The sequence below is a fragment of the Vombatus ursinus genome, unplaced genomic scaffold (genome assembly GCF_900497805.2).
Source record: "Vombatus ursinus unplaced genomic scaffold, bare-nosed wombat genome assembly UNPS02014863.1, whole genome shotgun sequence".
Taxonomy (NCBI): domain Eukaryota; kingdom Metazoa; phylum Chordata; class Mammalia; order Diprotodontia; family Vombatidae; genus Vombatus; species Vombatus ursinus.
This window is the reverse complement of record NW_020954641.1, coordinates 3,119,966-3,136,969: the sequence shown is the minus strand read 5'-3', so window position 1 is coordinate 3,136,969 and position 17,004 is coordinate 3,119,966. Positions and strand designations below refer to the sequence as shown.

Below are 17,004 nucleotides of genomic sequence, written 5' to 3'. Positions count from 1 at the left end.
CCTTCTTAGCCACCTTTTTTTGTCTGTTTTTTGGAAAGGGGAGGGAATGAATACCTTCTATGAAAGTAATAACTTTGCAAAAACAGGGGCTACGGAATAGCCTTGAAATCAAGAGATCTGAGTTTAAATCCTGACTCTCCCTCTGTGGGTAGGGTCAAATCACCCATCCTTTCTGTGCCTCTGTTTCCGTATTCGAAAAAAGAGATGATTATCTGTATACTTCCCACCTTACAGAGGCCTTGGGAGTTAACTGCTTCATAAACCAGAAGGCACAATAAAGTGGCTACTTGCTGTTACAATGCTCTTTAAATGGTCCTCTCTAACTCCACCTTTACTCCATTAGATAGAAAAACAGGAGACAGAAAACAACCGATTGCAACAGGAACTGCAGGATGCCAGAGACCAGAATGAGCTGCTGGAGTTCCGAAACCTAGAACTGGAAGTAAGGATGGGCAATACTCACCCACAGGGCGGAGGAACCACTGAACATAACTCAAGCACTTGACCTGAACTCCAGTTCTATCCATTTCATGTCTTTCAGATAAACTTTAGACAGGGGCAGCTTGATGTAGTGGATATTTCATTGGATTTGGAGTCAGGAAGACATGGGCTCAGATCCTATTTCAGATACTTATCAGCTGTGCGACACTAGGAAAATCTCTGAACTTCCCTCAGCCTCAATTTCCCCATCTGTAAAATGAGGTGGTTGTACCTCCAAGTTCCCTTCCAACTCTAAATCTATGATCTAGCCATGGAGGGAATGGGGGGAGGGAACTTTATTGAAATAGAGAATCCAAAGATCTCCAAAAGTTCTGTGTCTTAGAACATTCTCTGCAATCAAAAAGTCATAGAAATAATAGGAGGAAAGGAACCCTGGAACCACCTGGTCCTAAACATGTTTATGGAAGGGAATGCTGGGAAGCATATTTTCATGTATCAGGAAGTATCTTGATTAGCGTAACCAAAGTTCAGTAATCTATAGTAAAGATAATAAATCTGATTTGGACTTCTTCAACGGGTGTCTGCCTTGGACTTTGACAGACATATCCCAGCATGTGAAAGCTAAGAAACATCCTTCCCCATCCCCAGTCTCTACTTTTCTGTGATGGGCCAGCAATAATAACTCACTATGGTCATTTCCCATTAGCCTAGGGATCTCTGTTAATGCTTGATTAGCTTCCACTAAAAAAACTCTAAGTGGTAGGCTCTTTCCTGTATATAGCCCACATGGCTGACTCAGAAAGTCAGATGAATTTAATGTGCTAGAGTAGATCCATCAGCTGAATTTCCCGTTGCTATACTGCTCTACTCCCAGGGACAACAGCTTACTCCCTGGGATGTTGGAAAGCCCTAAATATTCATACAAGTTAAATTGCCTCCCTTATGCCACTCTGCTCCCTGCATTTCCAGGATATGGCTAGTTGAATGAACATCACTTTTTATAAATATGCTCATACTTTCTCATTTTCTCACTTAGTAGGTTAGCTATTTCCTTTCTAATGAAATTAAATCTTAGTCTTTTTTCTTTAGACTTTCTCATAAGCAACATATCAATAAGTTACTAGAAGACCTACACAGATGATTAAGTGTTTTGATGCTTGCCACTTGATTAATTCCAATGTTCCTCCTCCTCCTCCTCCTCCTCCTCTTCCCATGTATTTCAAGGAAAGAGAAAGAAGATCACCTCCATTTAATCTACAAATTCATCCATTTTCTGATGGCGTAAGCGCTCTACAGATATACTGCATGAAAGAAGGTGTCAAGGTATGCCAATGAAGACCTTTCTGCTTGACCAAAAATTGAATGAGGGGTTAGATCAGGGATTTGAGATTTGGGAAAATGATGAGGATGGGCAGCAAGGTACTGTGGAAAGGGTTGGATTTAGAGTCAAGAGACCTGGATTAAAATCCTGACTTTGCCACTCATGCTCAATGTAACCTTGGACAAATAACTTCTTCAGGCCTCAGATTCTTCATCTGTAAAGTGTGTGTGTGTGTGTGTGTGTGTGTGTGTGTGTGTGTGTGTGTGTGTGTGTGAGGGTGACCTAGAAAACCTCTGAGGTCTTTTCCAGATCCATATCCATGGTGATTCTACTGCCTTTAAATTGTTGCCTGATACTTGAGCCATGACTATACAAGCAGATGAAAATGGTTCCATCTAGTGGCAATTGAATGAATTAGAGACTGTGGCTCAATTCAGTAAGCCTCTGTAAATGCCCACTGTGTGCCAGGCATTGTTTTTGGTGCTGAAAATTTTTTTTCTGGATCAGATCTGTGATTTCATTCATGATAGAAGAAAACTCCTTCTATTGATGCTCTGTAATTTATAGTCTTAGAGAGGTTCTGGAAGTCCAAGGGCACCATTTAAAATGTAAGCTCACGCCCTCATGGGAACAACATATGCACAGGTAAGAGAGGTACATAAAGCATCCAGAAAGGATTTCAAACCCACCTCTGGCACTTACAAGTTGTTTGACTATGGGTGAGTCACTTGACCTCTCAGTTTCCTCTTCTGCAAAAAGAGGACAATCATGCCTATAACATCACCTTACAGGGTCATCATGAGGATCAGATACAAAATGCTTTGAAACTCTATTTGCTGAATGATTATATAATGCTTAAAGCACCACATAAATGTCTATTATTGTTGTTGTCATTATTGCCATTATCATTGTAGGCTGTAGAGGAATACGTAATCCAAGGAGAGATGACCAAGTTAACTTTGAATTAAATGTCCAAACAACCTGCTGTTTCCTCTTCAAATTTTCCTTTGAGTAAACCACAAAACCCATAATCCACTGGAAGTAATTATCAGAGATGTTTATTCAAGGACCCAGGTGGCTCTTGAATTTTTACATTTGAGATAGTAGGCATTTTCAGGAAATTAACCCTCTCTTATGTAAACAGCAGAATTAAACTGCATTACAACACCAAATTAAAAAGTACAGTCTCTCAGACTGTTATCCATGCCAAAAGGCTAAAGAAATAAAATGGCAATGTGAAAGAGTGAATAAAACACCAGGCCTTGAGTCAGGAAGGTCACTAATTATTAGCTGTGTGACCCTGGGCAAGTCACCCAGTTTGCCTCAGTTTCTTCATCTGTAAAATGAGATGGAGAAAGAAATGGCAAACCACTCCAATATCTTTGCCAAAGGCTCCCCGCCCCAACAAAAGGGGATCAAGAAGAGTTAGACACAACTGAAATGACTGAATAACAAGATCTCCAAGGTACCTTCTGGCTTTAAATGTATGATGTTGTGATTTCCTAGTTGTGTGACCTCAGGCACATATGAGAGGGAGCATGACTTGGGTAGAGAACTGGCTTTGGAGTCAGAAAAAAACTGTGTTCAAGTCCTACCTCTGACATATACTGACTGTGTGATCCTGGACAAGTCAGCTGACCTCTCAGTTCTCTAGACCAGAAGAGTTAGACACACTTCCCAGAGTATCACCCCCACATCTAACATTCCCAAATACTGCCAAACCTGATTAAAATGAAATTGGGAAATTTTAATGAAATAAATAAAAATACAATCAAACATAGAAAATGTTAATAAGTGGTTTTCTAAGCCAATATATGGCCAGAAGAGAATATGGTTTAGTGGCCCTGGTTCCTGTTTGAGTTTGGCACCACTGCTATGTCTAGACAACTCTCTAAGGCTGTAAGTTGCAGAGAAGGTGACAACTGGCATTGGCAAAGGGACTTTCCTTATCTGGGAGTTCTTCATATCAATAAAATCACAGGCCCCTTTTGTCCCTTGTCCCTATTCTGTGAACCTGGGTGAGTCATTTAGCCCCTCTTAGCCCCAGCTTCCTCCTTGGTAAAATGGGGGCAATAGTAGCACCTCACAGAGTTGTTGTGAAGAACAAATAATAATGCATGTAGAGGTGGCACAGTGGGTAGAGTACCTGACCTGAAGTCAGGAAGATTCATCTTCCTGAGTTCAAATCCTGTCTACAGCTTTGTGATCCTGAGCAAGTCATTTAACCCTGTTTGCCTTAGTTTCTTCATCTATAAAATGAACTGATAAAGGAAAAAGGAAACCATTCCAGTATCTTTGCCAAGAAAACCCCAAAGGGGGTCGCAAAGGTCTGGACATGACTGAAATAACTGGACAACAACAAGGAATGTCTTAAAATCTTTGTGAATGTGAACACTAAGGGGGATAATGATGAGAGCTTATGCATGAATTTCTGATCATCCTCCATCCTGTCATTTTTTATTCATTTCTGACAAAGAAGCGGCCCTTCTCTTTGCCAAGGCTGACCTCCTTATTTCTGCCCTTGGTACCATCCTCCCTCTCCCCATTTAAGCCCTCCTCTAATGGCTCATCATATCATACAGGTGCTCTATGGATCTCAAAGGCTATACCAGTGAAGTACAAGCTTTGGCAGGTCCCATCTCATTGGAAAAGTTGAGATATGTCCATCCTTAGGGATGGACAGTGTACCTTTTACCCGAGGAGAAATATAAATACTAAGAGACTAATCACCAGGTTGACTACAAAGCGAAAAGTGTTTTAGCCATAGCAACTCCCAGAGCTCATCTTCTGATGCCAAAGGGGTTGCAATCTACCTGTGTGTAAGGAGTAATATTACTGAGGAAATCACAGCTCCTAAAAGTACTGAAGTAAATAAAATGATACAAAATACATTTAGAAAAGACTTCAAGAAAGTATGGTCTTTAAATGCTCCTTTTTTAAACCCACAAAGATCTGTGTTGTTTTTGTGTCTTGTCGTTGCAGGATGTGAGCATCCCGGACCTTATTAAACAGCTTGACATTCTGGGTGACAATGGGGTAAGTGCAAGCAATGAGTTGTTTAAATTCAGTAAGTGTCTAATTTATAGAGTAACAGGTAAGAAATCCTTACCAAGAGAGCATGGACAAAGGAATATCAGACCGGCAATATTTGGCTACAGAAACTTTGACTCCCTGAAAAGATTACTCTTTAGCAAGCCCTAGAACCAAGAATGGGAGAGGGGTGAAGGTACTCAGGGGACAAGGAAATGGTGGCATCAATGGCTCTGGATAAAGAGGTCTTCATCTGCAGGTTCCATATCTGACTGGGGCCACATTTACAGTGATTAAAGGTAATTACCATCTGACAGTTCCTTCAGGGCACCCTGTGTGAAATTAATTGGCTATACTCCCTGCCAATGACACTAAGTGGTAGGGTTGATGTTAGCCCCAGGGAGAAAAAAAAATGGGCCAGTAGGTTGTCAACCTTTTTCTTCCTGAAAACCCCTTCTAGGCAGGGTGGCTAGGAATTAGCTCAGTTGTGGGGGGTAGTCTTTAGGGGGACTGAATGGTCTGTTGATGAATAATGCCCTTTGGTCCCCAGAACCAAAAAACCAGCATTAATTCTCCTTGAAAAATTGTCAAAAGGGAAAGCAGATTCAATTAAAACGATTATCAGTCTGTTATCAAGAGAATCTGTTTGTTCTTTGTTTTGCTTTACATTATGCCTTTTTCCCCATAACATTCCATTTTGACTATTAATAAAGTCATTTTTGGAATATTGTTTAGCTAGGGCAAGATCCCAGAGATAGAAAGATAATCATCTTTAAAGGCACTTTGGAAATGTTTTGTGTTGTGTCTTTGTTGAGGATCAGGACAAGCTGGAGGCTGTGTACAAATAGGTTACACACAAACATCAGTGTTTTGGAGCACAATGTGAATAGACATCATGATTACTCAGCATTTTTACATTTCATTATATAAATTTTATTTTACCATTCATTAACAAGTAGAAATGGTAAAATATGAAAGCCAGAAATTAAGAGAAGAAAACAAGAAAGATAAAATTGGACTCCTCAACAAGAGATTGTTGTTTGCTAAATGTTAAACCCCAAACTGAAGATGTGTATGTCGACTTTAGCTGAGATTGACACAGTGGAAAAGAGCTTTGGACTTGTACTCAGAAGGCTCAGTTTAAATCTCAGCCCTGCCTCTGCTACCTACCTGTATAACCTTAGGTAGTTGTCTTCTTCTCTCTCTGGCCTCAATTTCCTTGTGTGAAAACAAGAGGGTTGGACTAGATAAATTCTAAGCTCCCTTCCAGCTTTAAATCTCATGATCCTTCCATCTCTAAGACTATGATCCTGTGGTATCCTGCTTATTTCCATAACCCACTTTAACCTTCTTTCCTTGGTATTTAACCAGGACTTCCAGCCACTATCGTTGTTGTTAATTACATAGTAGTAGTTTGGTGTGTATTGATAGATCATTCTCACTATTTAAGCACTCTTGCTTTTGTTTGTTTGCAGAATTTAAGGAATGAAGAGCAAGTGGCCATTATTCAGGCCAGCACCGTGCTGTCCCTTGCGGAAAAGGTAAAACCTCATGCCAATTTTTCTAATATTCTCAATATCTCACCTTATGAAATAGGTACTCTTTCTTGTCCATTCAGGAGCTAAGGACAGCAAGTCCTTTTGCACATGCCCGTGTGCCCTGAGACCCTTTAACAAATTATATATATATATATATATATATATATATATATATATATATATATAAAGAGTATAAGAAGGGAACCAAATGGAGTAAGCATTTATTAAGTATTTATTATATGCAAGGCACTATGCTGAGAGTATTATAAATATGATCTCAAATGGAGATCATAATTGGAGAATCAAATCAAATGAGATCAAATGGAGGAGAAACTCTTAAAAATTGAATGATTCCTGAATTTTTCTATACTATAATATTTCAAAAGTAAAATACCTAGCAGATTAGATACCTGATTAGGTGAAGCTATCACCCAAACAATCCCTAAGGACTGTGAAGGTTCATCCTCACATCCTCACAGCTATATGGTCAGGGACAGGTCCAGTGATGGGATGGGGGGTGGGGCCTGGATGTTAAAATAGAAACTTACACCAGATTTAATCCAACCACTTTAACATTACAAATGACAGTGACATGCAGAATGCCAGGAATAGAGAATGACAGAATGAACAAAAGCTGCCCCCAACTCATTATGTTACCCTTGGGCAAGTCACTTACTTCCTGTCTTCAGGCCTCAGATTCCTCAACTGAATGGAGAGGTTGGACTAGGTGACCTTTTAAAGGTCCCTTCCACCTCTAAAATTTTAAGTGACTTGCCCAGGGTCACATAGCTAGTAAGTGTCTGAGGCCAAATTTGAACAAAGGTCTTCCAGACTCTAGACCTGGCCTTCTGTCCACTGAGCCAACTAGCTGCCTTGAATGTGAATGTAAAGGAAACAGGCATTCTTGAATTGCATTCAGTGGGCCTCAAGATTGGTGTACTATCAAGAAGATAGACAGGCTAGACATGCACACATGAGTATAGAGACACTCAAGGTATTTTCTAGAGTCCTAAATATATAAAAGACATGGATGCAACTATCCCAGTGATAAAAGACCCCATGTTAATAGCGTGAGTCAGTTCAATTGAGTTCAATTAAACAAATATTTTTTAAACACCCACCCCATGCAATGGAAAAGAAAATGGCAAACCACTCAAGTATCTTTGCCAAGAAAACCTCAAACAACAAAACCGCTATGCAAAGCAACTAGCTGACGCAGTGGATAGAACTCCAGGCCTGGAGTCTGGAAGATCTGAGTTCAAATATGATTTCAGACCATTACTAGCTGTGTGACTCTGGACAAGTCACTTAACTCGACCTCTATTTTCTCCTCTATAAAATGAGCTAGAGAAGGAAATGGAAAGCCACTCCAGTATCTTTGCCAAGAAAACCCCAAAATGGAGTCACAAAGAGTCAGACATGACTGAAAATGACTCAAAAATCAACAAAAAAAATTGATTTCATCCTCAATTGATGAGATCACAACTCCTCTTAGTAGATAATTCCCGTGAATTGCTGTGGCTGGAAAAGCTCCTCAGTTGTTAGCCACATTTCAGATGATGAGCCTATCTCCATGCTCAGCTTGCTTTGTCCTCAGATAACAGGTATGCAATTCATTACCAGGCCTATACCTGAAAGCTTTTAGAGGCTGATAGGACCTTCCAGAGCTTTTTCCTCTACAGATCTGACCCTCAAGAATTTAGTCACCTGTGTCATATGAGACATTAGAGGGGGAACTTTAGTGAAAGGATTTAGAGATGCCAAAGATGAAATCATTTTACCAAAATCGTAAAAATTGAATCTGTGTAGTTTTATTGAGTACTTGTGTATCTTTCACATAAAAGCCAAATAAATCATACTTTAGGAAGTTTCATCTCTCAACCCAGAATGGTGACCGGAAACCATGCTATATGTAGACTAGTGGAAGGTACTCGAGATGTTTAGTCTGGAGAAGAGAAAACTCAACTGGGACATGATGTTATCTCCTCAAGTATTTGAAGGGCTATCCCAAAGAACTTGTTCAACTCAGCCGCAGAGGCACGACAAGCTGTAATGGGGCAGTGAGAAGGGGAGGGGAGAAGGGCAATAGGAAGAGAGTCCAGGGAGGCAGATTATACCTCAACATAAGAAAAATCTCACTATCAGAGCTGTCCTAAAGTAGCATGGGCTGCCCTGGGTGTCTTCAAGTGGACTAGGTGACCATTTGTTCACCTATGGATTGAATGGATTGTACTGGAGATACCTGAAATCCTATTCTCCTCTGAGAGTCAGCAATTCAGTGGATACCATTCTCCTTATATATGCCTATCATTTCCTTATGTATCTTAGCTATCCGAAATTCATCAGAGATGTTTGCTGCAAAGATTTATCCCAATTAACTGCTTCTCTTCTAACTGTTTTTTGTTTGTGCAAAAGCTTTTCTATTCTTATTTATCTATTCTATCTTCTTTGTTCAACTCTATCCCTTGTTTAGTTAAGAGTTCTACCTCTGACCACACTAATTAAATCTATATTCTTGCCTTCTGCTCTATTTTTTATATTATGATCTTTTGTACTTAGTTCCTGTATCCACTGGGAGTTCATTGTGTTACCTAGTGTAATGTTTTGATACCATTGTCAAAGAGTAGTTCCAATGTACATGAGTCTGTGCTCCCTGAATTTTCAGAGAAAAGACAGACAGGCAGATGGACAGAGACAGACGGGGAAGGGGTATAGAAAAGGAATAAGTGCATTGCTCAGGAAGTGTATCAGATGACCCTGTGAGTCATAGATCTCTATCCTATTTGCCTTATAGTGGATCCAGCAGATTGAAGGGGCAGAAGCTGCATTACATCAGAAGATGATGGAGCTAGAGAGTGACATGGTAAGCACAGAGATGTCTTTCGTATGGCTCATTCTACAGCAAGAAGGATGATTAGATGATGGCAAATCGCTACTTAGCCCTTGGCCAGTTTCACCTGATCTTTATGCATGTGTTGGACATCTTCCCATCTTTACATGTGTTGAGGGATGGGGTGGTTTTGGACCCTCCTTAGAGTCAAATACTCAGAGATCTGTAACAATCGTGTCACATCCTTTCAGTTAACATGAAATCCTGTTTTTATTTTTTCCAAAAGCTGCTATGAAGAAAACAGACCCAAAGGTTATCTTTGTGGATAGTTGATCCTTCAAATATTCTTTATCTACCTTTACCTATCGAAGTAACCTTCAGCAACTTTGCAAGTTAGAAAGCCTCAAAATTCTTAGACACTAACAGGGCTCAAGAAAGGATTTTTGAAGAGAACAATACTTTGTTCTACATTATTATCATCATCCCAGCAAATATTGTGGTGCTCCTTCTATGAGGCATTATAAACACATTTGGTGGGTGCTACATACAAATACAAACTTATGACCCATGATTTCCCAGGTGTGGAAATTCCATCCTCCATGCAGATGATAGCCCCTCTAAGAACGATACTCTTTGTGAGTTGCTGTGTCAGGGAAAAAAACAAAAACAAAAAGAATACTTCAACACGCAGTGTCCAATGCCCAAATTCCCCTCTCCACACTTAACTGATTCTCAGATGACAGAAATACCACCAGGTCTACATTTGCCAACTTTCAAGCTAGATAAGACCTATCAGAGTCACCAGGGTCACCTCCACTCTATGAGGATAAGGACTTTGTTATAAAAATGCCAAATATATTAGTGTAAAAATAAAAATAATTTCAAATTTAACCAGCTTTAAAAAGAACAAGACACAATGGGGACAGTGATAGATTTGGAGTCAGAGAACCATGATGCAGTTGAAAGGAAATGGAATCAGAAGATCTAAATACAAATCCCAAAACTGTTACGTACTACCTGGACAAGTCCCTTAACTTCTATCAGTTTCAGGATCTTCTTCTGTAAAAAAAGAAGGGTTCGACCAGATGGTTTCCAAAGTCATTTCCAGTTATAAATCTATACCCCTATGACCTAGGTTCAAATATCACTTTGCCACTCATAACCTGTAACCTCTCTGAGCCAATTTCCTCATCTCTAAAATGAGAGGTTTGGATTAGAACAGTGATTCTCAAAGTATGGCCCAAAAACCCAAAACATTTTAAAGAAACCACAAAGTCAAAATTACTTTTATAACAATATTGAGACATTTTAATTTCTAATATGGTTAATACCAATAGGTATAACCAACATAAACAAAAGCTCTTTGGAGGGTCCTCATTTTTGAGAGTGTAACAGGACCTTGCCACCAATAAGTTTAAGAACCACTGGACTAAAGATGTCTAAAATTCCTTTTATTTTACCATTCGATGCTTGAAATTCCCTTCCAATTCTGATGTTCCATGACTCTATTGTTCTAAGTCTCCTCTCATTGATTCTCACAATCCCTTTATGACAACCCTTAGTTTATTATAGACAATGTTGCCCTAGGTAAGAGTTTAAGATGACCTCCCAGTTATGGATTTAGAAAAGGAACTCATATTGATCATTTATGTAATACTTTGGGACATTCTGTGCATTTGGGGGGTTTGTTGGGTTCTCTATTGCTTTATTTGGAAATATTCCTCACTCCCCCAATGACTCCATATGGTCACTATTTTTGCCAACTTCTTCCTATAAGCTAGTAATTTCCCAACACCTCCCAGTTAACTCACCTGTCTCTTTTGGCTTACCGAAATGGACTTTGATTATAGGAACAATTCTGCAAAATCAAAGGTTACTTGGAGGAAGAATTAGACTACAGGAAACAAGCACTTGATCAAGCTTACATGGTAAGTATAAATCACCCAGACAATGTCATGGTTTACCAGTCACATAAAATAGAGTAGAAATTCAATTCCTTTGCTATACTAGATGGTCTGTGGGATGTAGATGAGCACATCCAATCCTAGTTTTATAATACCAGTGTTGTTCTAGGAAGACAACTTGATCTAGAGAGAGAACATCTGAGCTCAAATCTTGGCTTTCTTTATAATCACTAATCTGTGTGATATGACCTTGGGCAAATTCCTTAAACCAAAGGTATCGAACATGAGGCCAATATATGACTCAGTGCAGAAGAATCAGATTAAAATTTAACTGGGAAATACTTAACAAAATAAATTAAAAAGACAATGAAACATAGATAATGTCAGTATGTGGTTTTCTAAGTCAATATGTGGTCCACAGGGATCTTTATGCATGCTTCAGTACCCTTCATTTCTATTTGAGTTTGACACTACTGCCCTAAAATCATTGGCGTATGACAAAATGTGATTAGATCATCTCTCAGGTCTTTTGAAGATCTAAATCCTTTTCCCTAAAATTACACCTTATGGTATTATAAAGTTCTCAGAAGACTAGTTTTCAAAACAAAATTATAATCTTCATTTAGACCAACTTCATTTAGAATAAAAAAACATTTCATATGCTGCTTTTAACATGGAATTGTGGGACAGGACCAAAGAGATGGAAAGATACTTAGGTATGGGAGTACTATGGTACAGTAGAAACAACTCTGTATCTAAAGTCAGAAAATGTAGGAAACATCAGAATATCCCACCTCTGATATTTTCTCCTGTGTGACTGTGGACATGTCACCTACCTTTCCCCACTCTGATTATTTGTAAAAATGAGGGAAGCAGGGTGCACTAGATGGCCTTTGAAGTCCCTTGCAGTGCTGAAGCTGTGATCCCATGGACTAGGTTCTGATCACAGCTTTGCCATTTGCTATGTGAGCTCTCTGGATATGTCTCCTTATGCGTGAAATAAGGGGTTAAATAGGATGATCTCTAGGGATTCTTCTAGTCTTTACAAGTTGTGATTCTTTAGGACAAATAGTGAAATCAAATGATAACTTTTCAAGACTCCCAAGAGTCTGGAACTCTATTAGAAAACTGTTGTGAGTAGATGCCAGTGTCAGAGAATATAACATTTTGCTCAGTTCCCCACACTAATAGTCATAGTTTACAGGGCAGGATTTTTTTTGCTAACCTTCCCTGCTTCCTTGAGTTGATACCTAATTCCAGTTGTTGGGCTCTGCCTTTTTTCTTTGCACTCACTTGTCCCTGCATGGCCCCATGGCAACTCAAAAGGAAGAAGGCCAGTCTAAAATAGATGTCTTCATTGGCACTGGTTGCCATTAATTGCCTCCTTGGTAGGTTGGATAATTCCTGGGGAGAGAATTATGTGCTCTGGACCTTACAGGTGAACCATTTGCTTTGAGGATTTATTACTTCATTGGTATGGGGATGTTCTATCTTTCATCTTTGCCAAAAGGCTGAAAAGCCTCTTATAGAGAGTTAGAATTCTCTGTAAGTATCACTGATCAATCAAAAACCATTATTAAATAATCTTCTACTATGTGCCAGGAATTGTGCTGGATGCTGGCGATACAAAGACAAAAAATGAAACAGTCCTTTCCCTCTCAGAGCTTATATTCTACTGGGGAAAAAAACACGTAATGCATATAAGTATGTACAAAATATATACAGGTTAATTTTTTGTTGGGGAGGCACTAGGATAAGGTAAGGTCTCCAATAGGACATGGGGTTTAAGTTGAGCCTTGAAGTCAACTTGGGTATTCTAAGAAGAGGAAAAACAAGAGATGCTATGGCTCAAAAACATTCAATCACAAGTGATCAATTTTCTGGTGATGAGTTCTTCTCAATACTTAACTAGACTAGTGCTCTGAAAAGTAGATGCATGGTCCATTGCTAAGTCTACACTCTCCACCTTGGTAGGAACAACCAGAGTTTGTATTCACTAGCATTGCCTTTGAAAGCTCCTAGTTACCCTCATACTCCGATGACTCACTGGAGGAGAACTTTATGGGAGTCCAATACTTGTGAGAGGAACAGCTAGATGATACGGTAGATGGAATGCTGGGCCTGGAGTCAGGAAGACCTGAGTTCAAATCCAGCCTCAGACACTTACTAGCTGCATGATCCTGGGCAAATCACTTAATCCTGTTTGCCTCAGTTTCCTCATCTGTAAAATGAGCTGGAGAAGGAAATGGCAAACCACTCCAGTATCTTTGCCAAGAAAACCCCCAAATGGGGTCACAAAGAGTCAGACACAATTGAAACAACTGAACAACAACAATACTTGTGAGATATCAATATATCAATATGCACGGCTAATGTGTTTAGGTGTGTATAACATGAATAAAGTACAAATGAAAAATAATGATTTGCGTGTGTGAGAGGCAGGTTGAATGTGCACATGGATGAAGAAAATATTAAGGGAGGATCATAGGACAGAATTGATTTAAAAAAAAAGTAAATGGTTTTGCCATTCCCTTCCCTGTATTTGCCCTTTCTATCCCCAAGTTGAAAGTGGGGCTGAAACTTCGATCTCACTTGATCATTCCCAGGGACAGTGAGTATGTTTACTCAAGTTGTACACATCAAGAATAAAGCCTAGAGTCCTTGGATTTGGGGTTGGAGGGGACTTCAAAGACCATCAAGTCAAAACTCTTCATTTTACAGAGAACGAAACTGGGGCTCAGAAAAACTCAGCGACCTACCCAAGCCAAACAGCTGATATATGACAGATCTGGAATGCATGTCCAAGTCTTCTGCCCCCAAATACAACACTCTTTCCCACGACACCATGTTATATCACCCTGACTATATAATCTGCTGGTCAATCAATAAATCAACAAGTATTAAGTGCCTACTCTGCATCAGGCACTGGGTGTATAAATACGAAGAAAGAAGCTATCTCTATTTTCAGGGCGCTTATATTCTAATTGAAGATCAAAGCTGAGACCCACAGGAACTCCTCACCTGCTCCCCTTCCTTCACGGGAGGCCTAGCAGTGCTTCCTCCCTCTCCCAGGGTTGAATTTCACAGAGATCAAGTTCAAATCAGCTGTCTCAGAAGTAGACATCAGTGACCCCAGAATGTGCTACTCAAAGGCCAGCAAGGTTTAATAAATTTTTCTCCTTGTGTTATCAGAGAATCCAGGAGTTGGAAGCAACTTTATATAATGCTTTGCAGCAAGAAACTGTGATCAAGTTTGGAGAATTACTAAGTGAAAAGCAACAAGAAGAATTAAGGACAGCAGTGGAAAAGTTACGGAGGCAGATGCTGAGAAAGAGCAGAGAATACGACTGTCAGATACTTCAGGAGAGAATGGAACTGCTACAACAAGCCCACCAGGTGAGGGGGATGAGAACTAGGATCCTGACTCAGAGAGACCTGCAGAGCTGGAGGATGTAAGGGGGGCTGCAGTCATGAGATTAGCTAGCATTGATCTAGCGCTTTAAGGTTTGCAAAGCACTTTAGGAATAGTATTATCTCATGTGATCTTCACAACAACCCTGGAAGGAAAGTGTTATTATTATCCCCATTTTACAGATAAGGAAACTGAGGCAGACAGGGGTTAAGTAACTTGCCCAAGGTCACACAGCTAGTAAGTGTCTGAGGCTGAATTTGAACTCAGGTCTCCATTATTCCAGACCCAATGCTCCATCTACTACACCATAGTAGTAAAAACACACAGAGAACCCTGGAATAAAAGACTATAAATTCATGTGTTATCCTTCACACTTAGTGCAGAAATCACAATCTGTCAAAGTAGCTAGGTGACTTAGGTTGGCTAGAGCACTGGGCCTAGAGTCAGAAAAACCTAAGCTCAAATCTGACCTCAGGTACTTAACTAACTGTGTGACCTTAGCAAGTTGCTTAACCCTTGTTAGTCTCAATTTCTTTAACTGTAAAATGGGGACAATAATAGCACCTACTTTGAAGGGTTGTATGATGATCAAATGAGATAATACTTGTAAAGCCCTTAGCACAGTGCCTAGTACATAGTAGGCTCTACAGTAATGCTGGTCATTATTATTGTTGTTACTAATTATTACATTTCAATGAGAAAATAAGTACACTTTTAAAAAAAACTTTCTGGAATACATTCCATTTAGATCCCTTTTTTAAGACTCCATTTCAGTATTGAGGCCAGGCAAAAGAAGTTTTAATCCATCTCCTAAATGGTAATCTTTCAAATATTTGAAAGAGGAGATCATGCCAACCCCAATAGTCCTCTCTCCTCTCCCTAAACATCTCCATTTCTTTCAGCCATGATTGGTACAGTGGCTAGAGAGCTGTCCTCAAAGCCAGGAAGACCTAGGTTCAAATGCTGCCCTGATAACACAATAGATGTATAATCTTGGACAAATCACTTAAGCTCTTAGTATTCTAGGCAATGGAGGTTCTAAGTTGCAGAGGAGGTGCCAACTTGTTTTAGTAGAAGGAGTTTTCTCATCTAGAAGCTCCCTGTACTAATGAAATCACAGATCCTAATCCTAGCCCCAGTAATATAAGGTTTGGTGAAGGACTGTGCTGGGGGAGGAGGGGAGGTGCCTGGAGAAGAAAAGGCTTAGGGTAGATAAGAGAACTGTCTTTTGTTATCTGTGGAGCTATCTAGTGGAAGATAGATTAGATTTCATTTTGTTTGATGCCTGAGGGTAGAAGTAGGAGCTATGGATAGAAGTTATGGAGAGGAAGATTTCATCATCATATAAGAAAAGCTTCCCAACTCTTAGAAGGGCCTTCAAATGGAACAGGTTACCTTAGTGAGTTCCCTATCACTGGCAATCTTCAAGGGGAAGCTTGATAACCAACTTGACTGGTCATTTAGCTAGATGACCAATTAAACCAATGACTTTTGTGTGATTGGGACTATTACAGAGAAAGTTCTTATTCAGATAACATTTCAACTAGATTATCTTTGAGGACTCCACCAACTCAGAAATTATATGGTTCAATGAGACTAAACATCCTAAGCTACTCTTCGTTTGTACATCTTCTTTGCCAGTTAAACTCCAAAAACAGTGAGCAATTATAAAATTGTCTTTGAAATTCACTGCCTTGTTTTTCCAGCCATGCTGTTTGGAGATTTCCACAGGGCAGGGGGAATGTTTTCTTCTTCCCCTCAAAATATTCATCCACTCATAAGCCCAGTTTGAGCCTCAGAGAATCTCTGTGGGATCAGAGAAAAGGGGAAACAAAGAGACTGATGCAGAAAGATAGAAAATCAGAGACAGAGCTTTTTCTCTTATCTGTGGCCAGGAAGAGAAGTAATTAGAGATATCTGTAACACAAGGCGAGGGAAATTGAATCAATAAATAATACTTCAAAGAGCTGTAAGTTTTCTGGTATGGGTATTCCTTCCATTCCCTTTCACAATCTCTCTACCACTTAATGGGTAGTCTTTGAGAGTTGCTGTGGCCATATCACCCAGTGACCAATCTGCCAACTTTCTTCAGCCCAAACACCTAGGCTAGATAGAACTCCAGTCACAGATACATGGTTCATCACTGGGCCCAGGTAAAATCTACCAGAATTACATTCTTCTGGCATGACCTTGGAGAACCCAGGGTCAATTCCATGCCATAGTGAGATATAGGAGTAGTACTTTCATGGGGGAAACCATGAAAAAAAAAAACTAAAAAATTCACAAATTCCCAAAACAAATCTGTTATTAACAAACTATTAATCATCATTGTAATCATTTGCTTTTCTGGGATTATGGGTAGTGATAAAGTAGGAGGCCCTAGGTAGATGTCAAGATCAGTAGGATACTCAGTTATCATCAGCAAGGAGGTCAGGAATCCAGATATTTAAAGGTGAGATTATCCATTACTGTTAAAGGATCACAGAAATGTGAATCATTATTAGTGGGGAGGTTGGCTAGGCCCTCAC

The 17,004-nt window shown here is 39.7% G+C and overlaps 1 protein-coding gene across 1 annotated transcript in view; it reads left to right on the top strand.

Moving 5' to 3' along the window:
• LOC114027765 (janus kinase and microtubule-interacting protein 2-like) overlaps positions 1-17,004 on the top strand; it is an 87,378-nt gene that overhangs the window by 42,560 nt on the left and 27,814 nt on the right. The window contains exons 12-18 of the mRNA XM_027841896.1: positions 344-442; positions 1,666-1,764; positions 4,745-4,798; positions 6,268-6,333; positions 9,125-9,193; positions 11,011-11,088; positions 14,257-14,460. Coding sequence (XP_027697697.1) covers positions 344-442; positions 1,666-1,764; positions 4,745-4,798; positions 6,268-6,333; positions 9,125-9,193; positions 11,011-11,088; positions 14,257-14,460 — 669 coding nt within the window. The remainder of the gene's footprint in view (positions 1-343; positions 443-1,665; positions 1,765-4,744; positions 4,799-6,267; positions 6,334-9,124; positions 9,194-11,010; positions 11,089-14,256; positions 14,461-17,004) is intronic.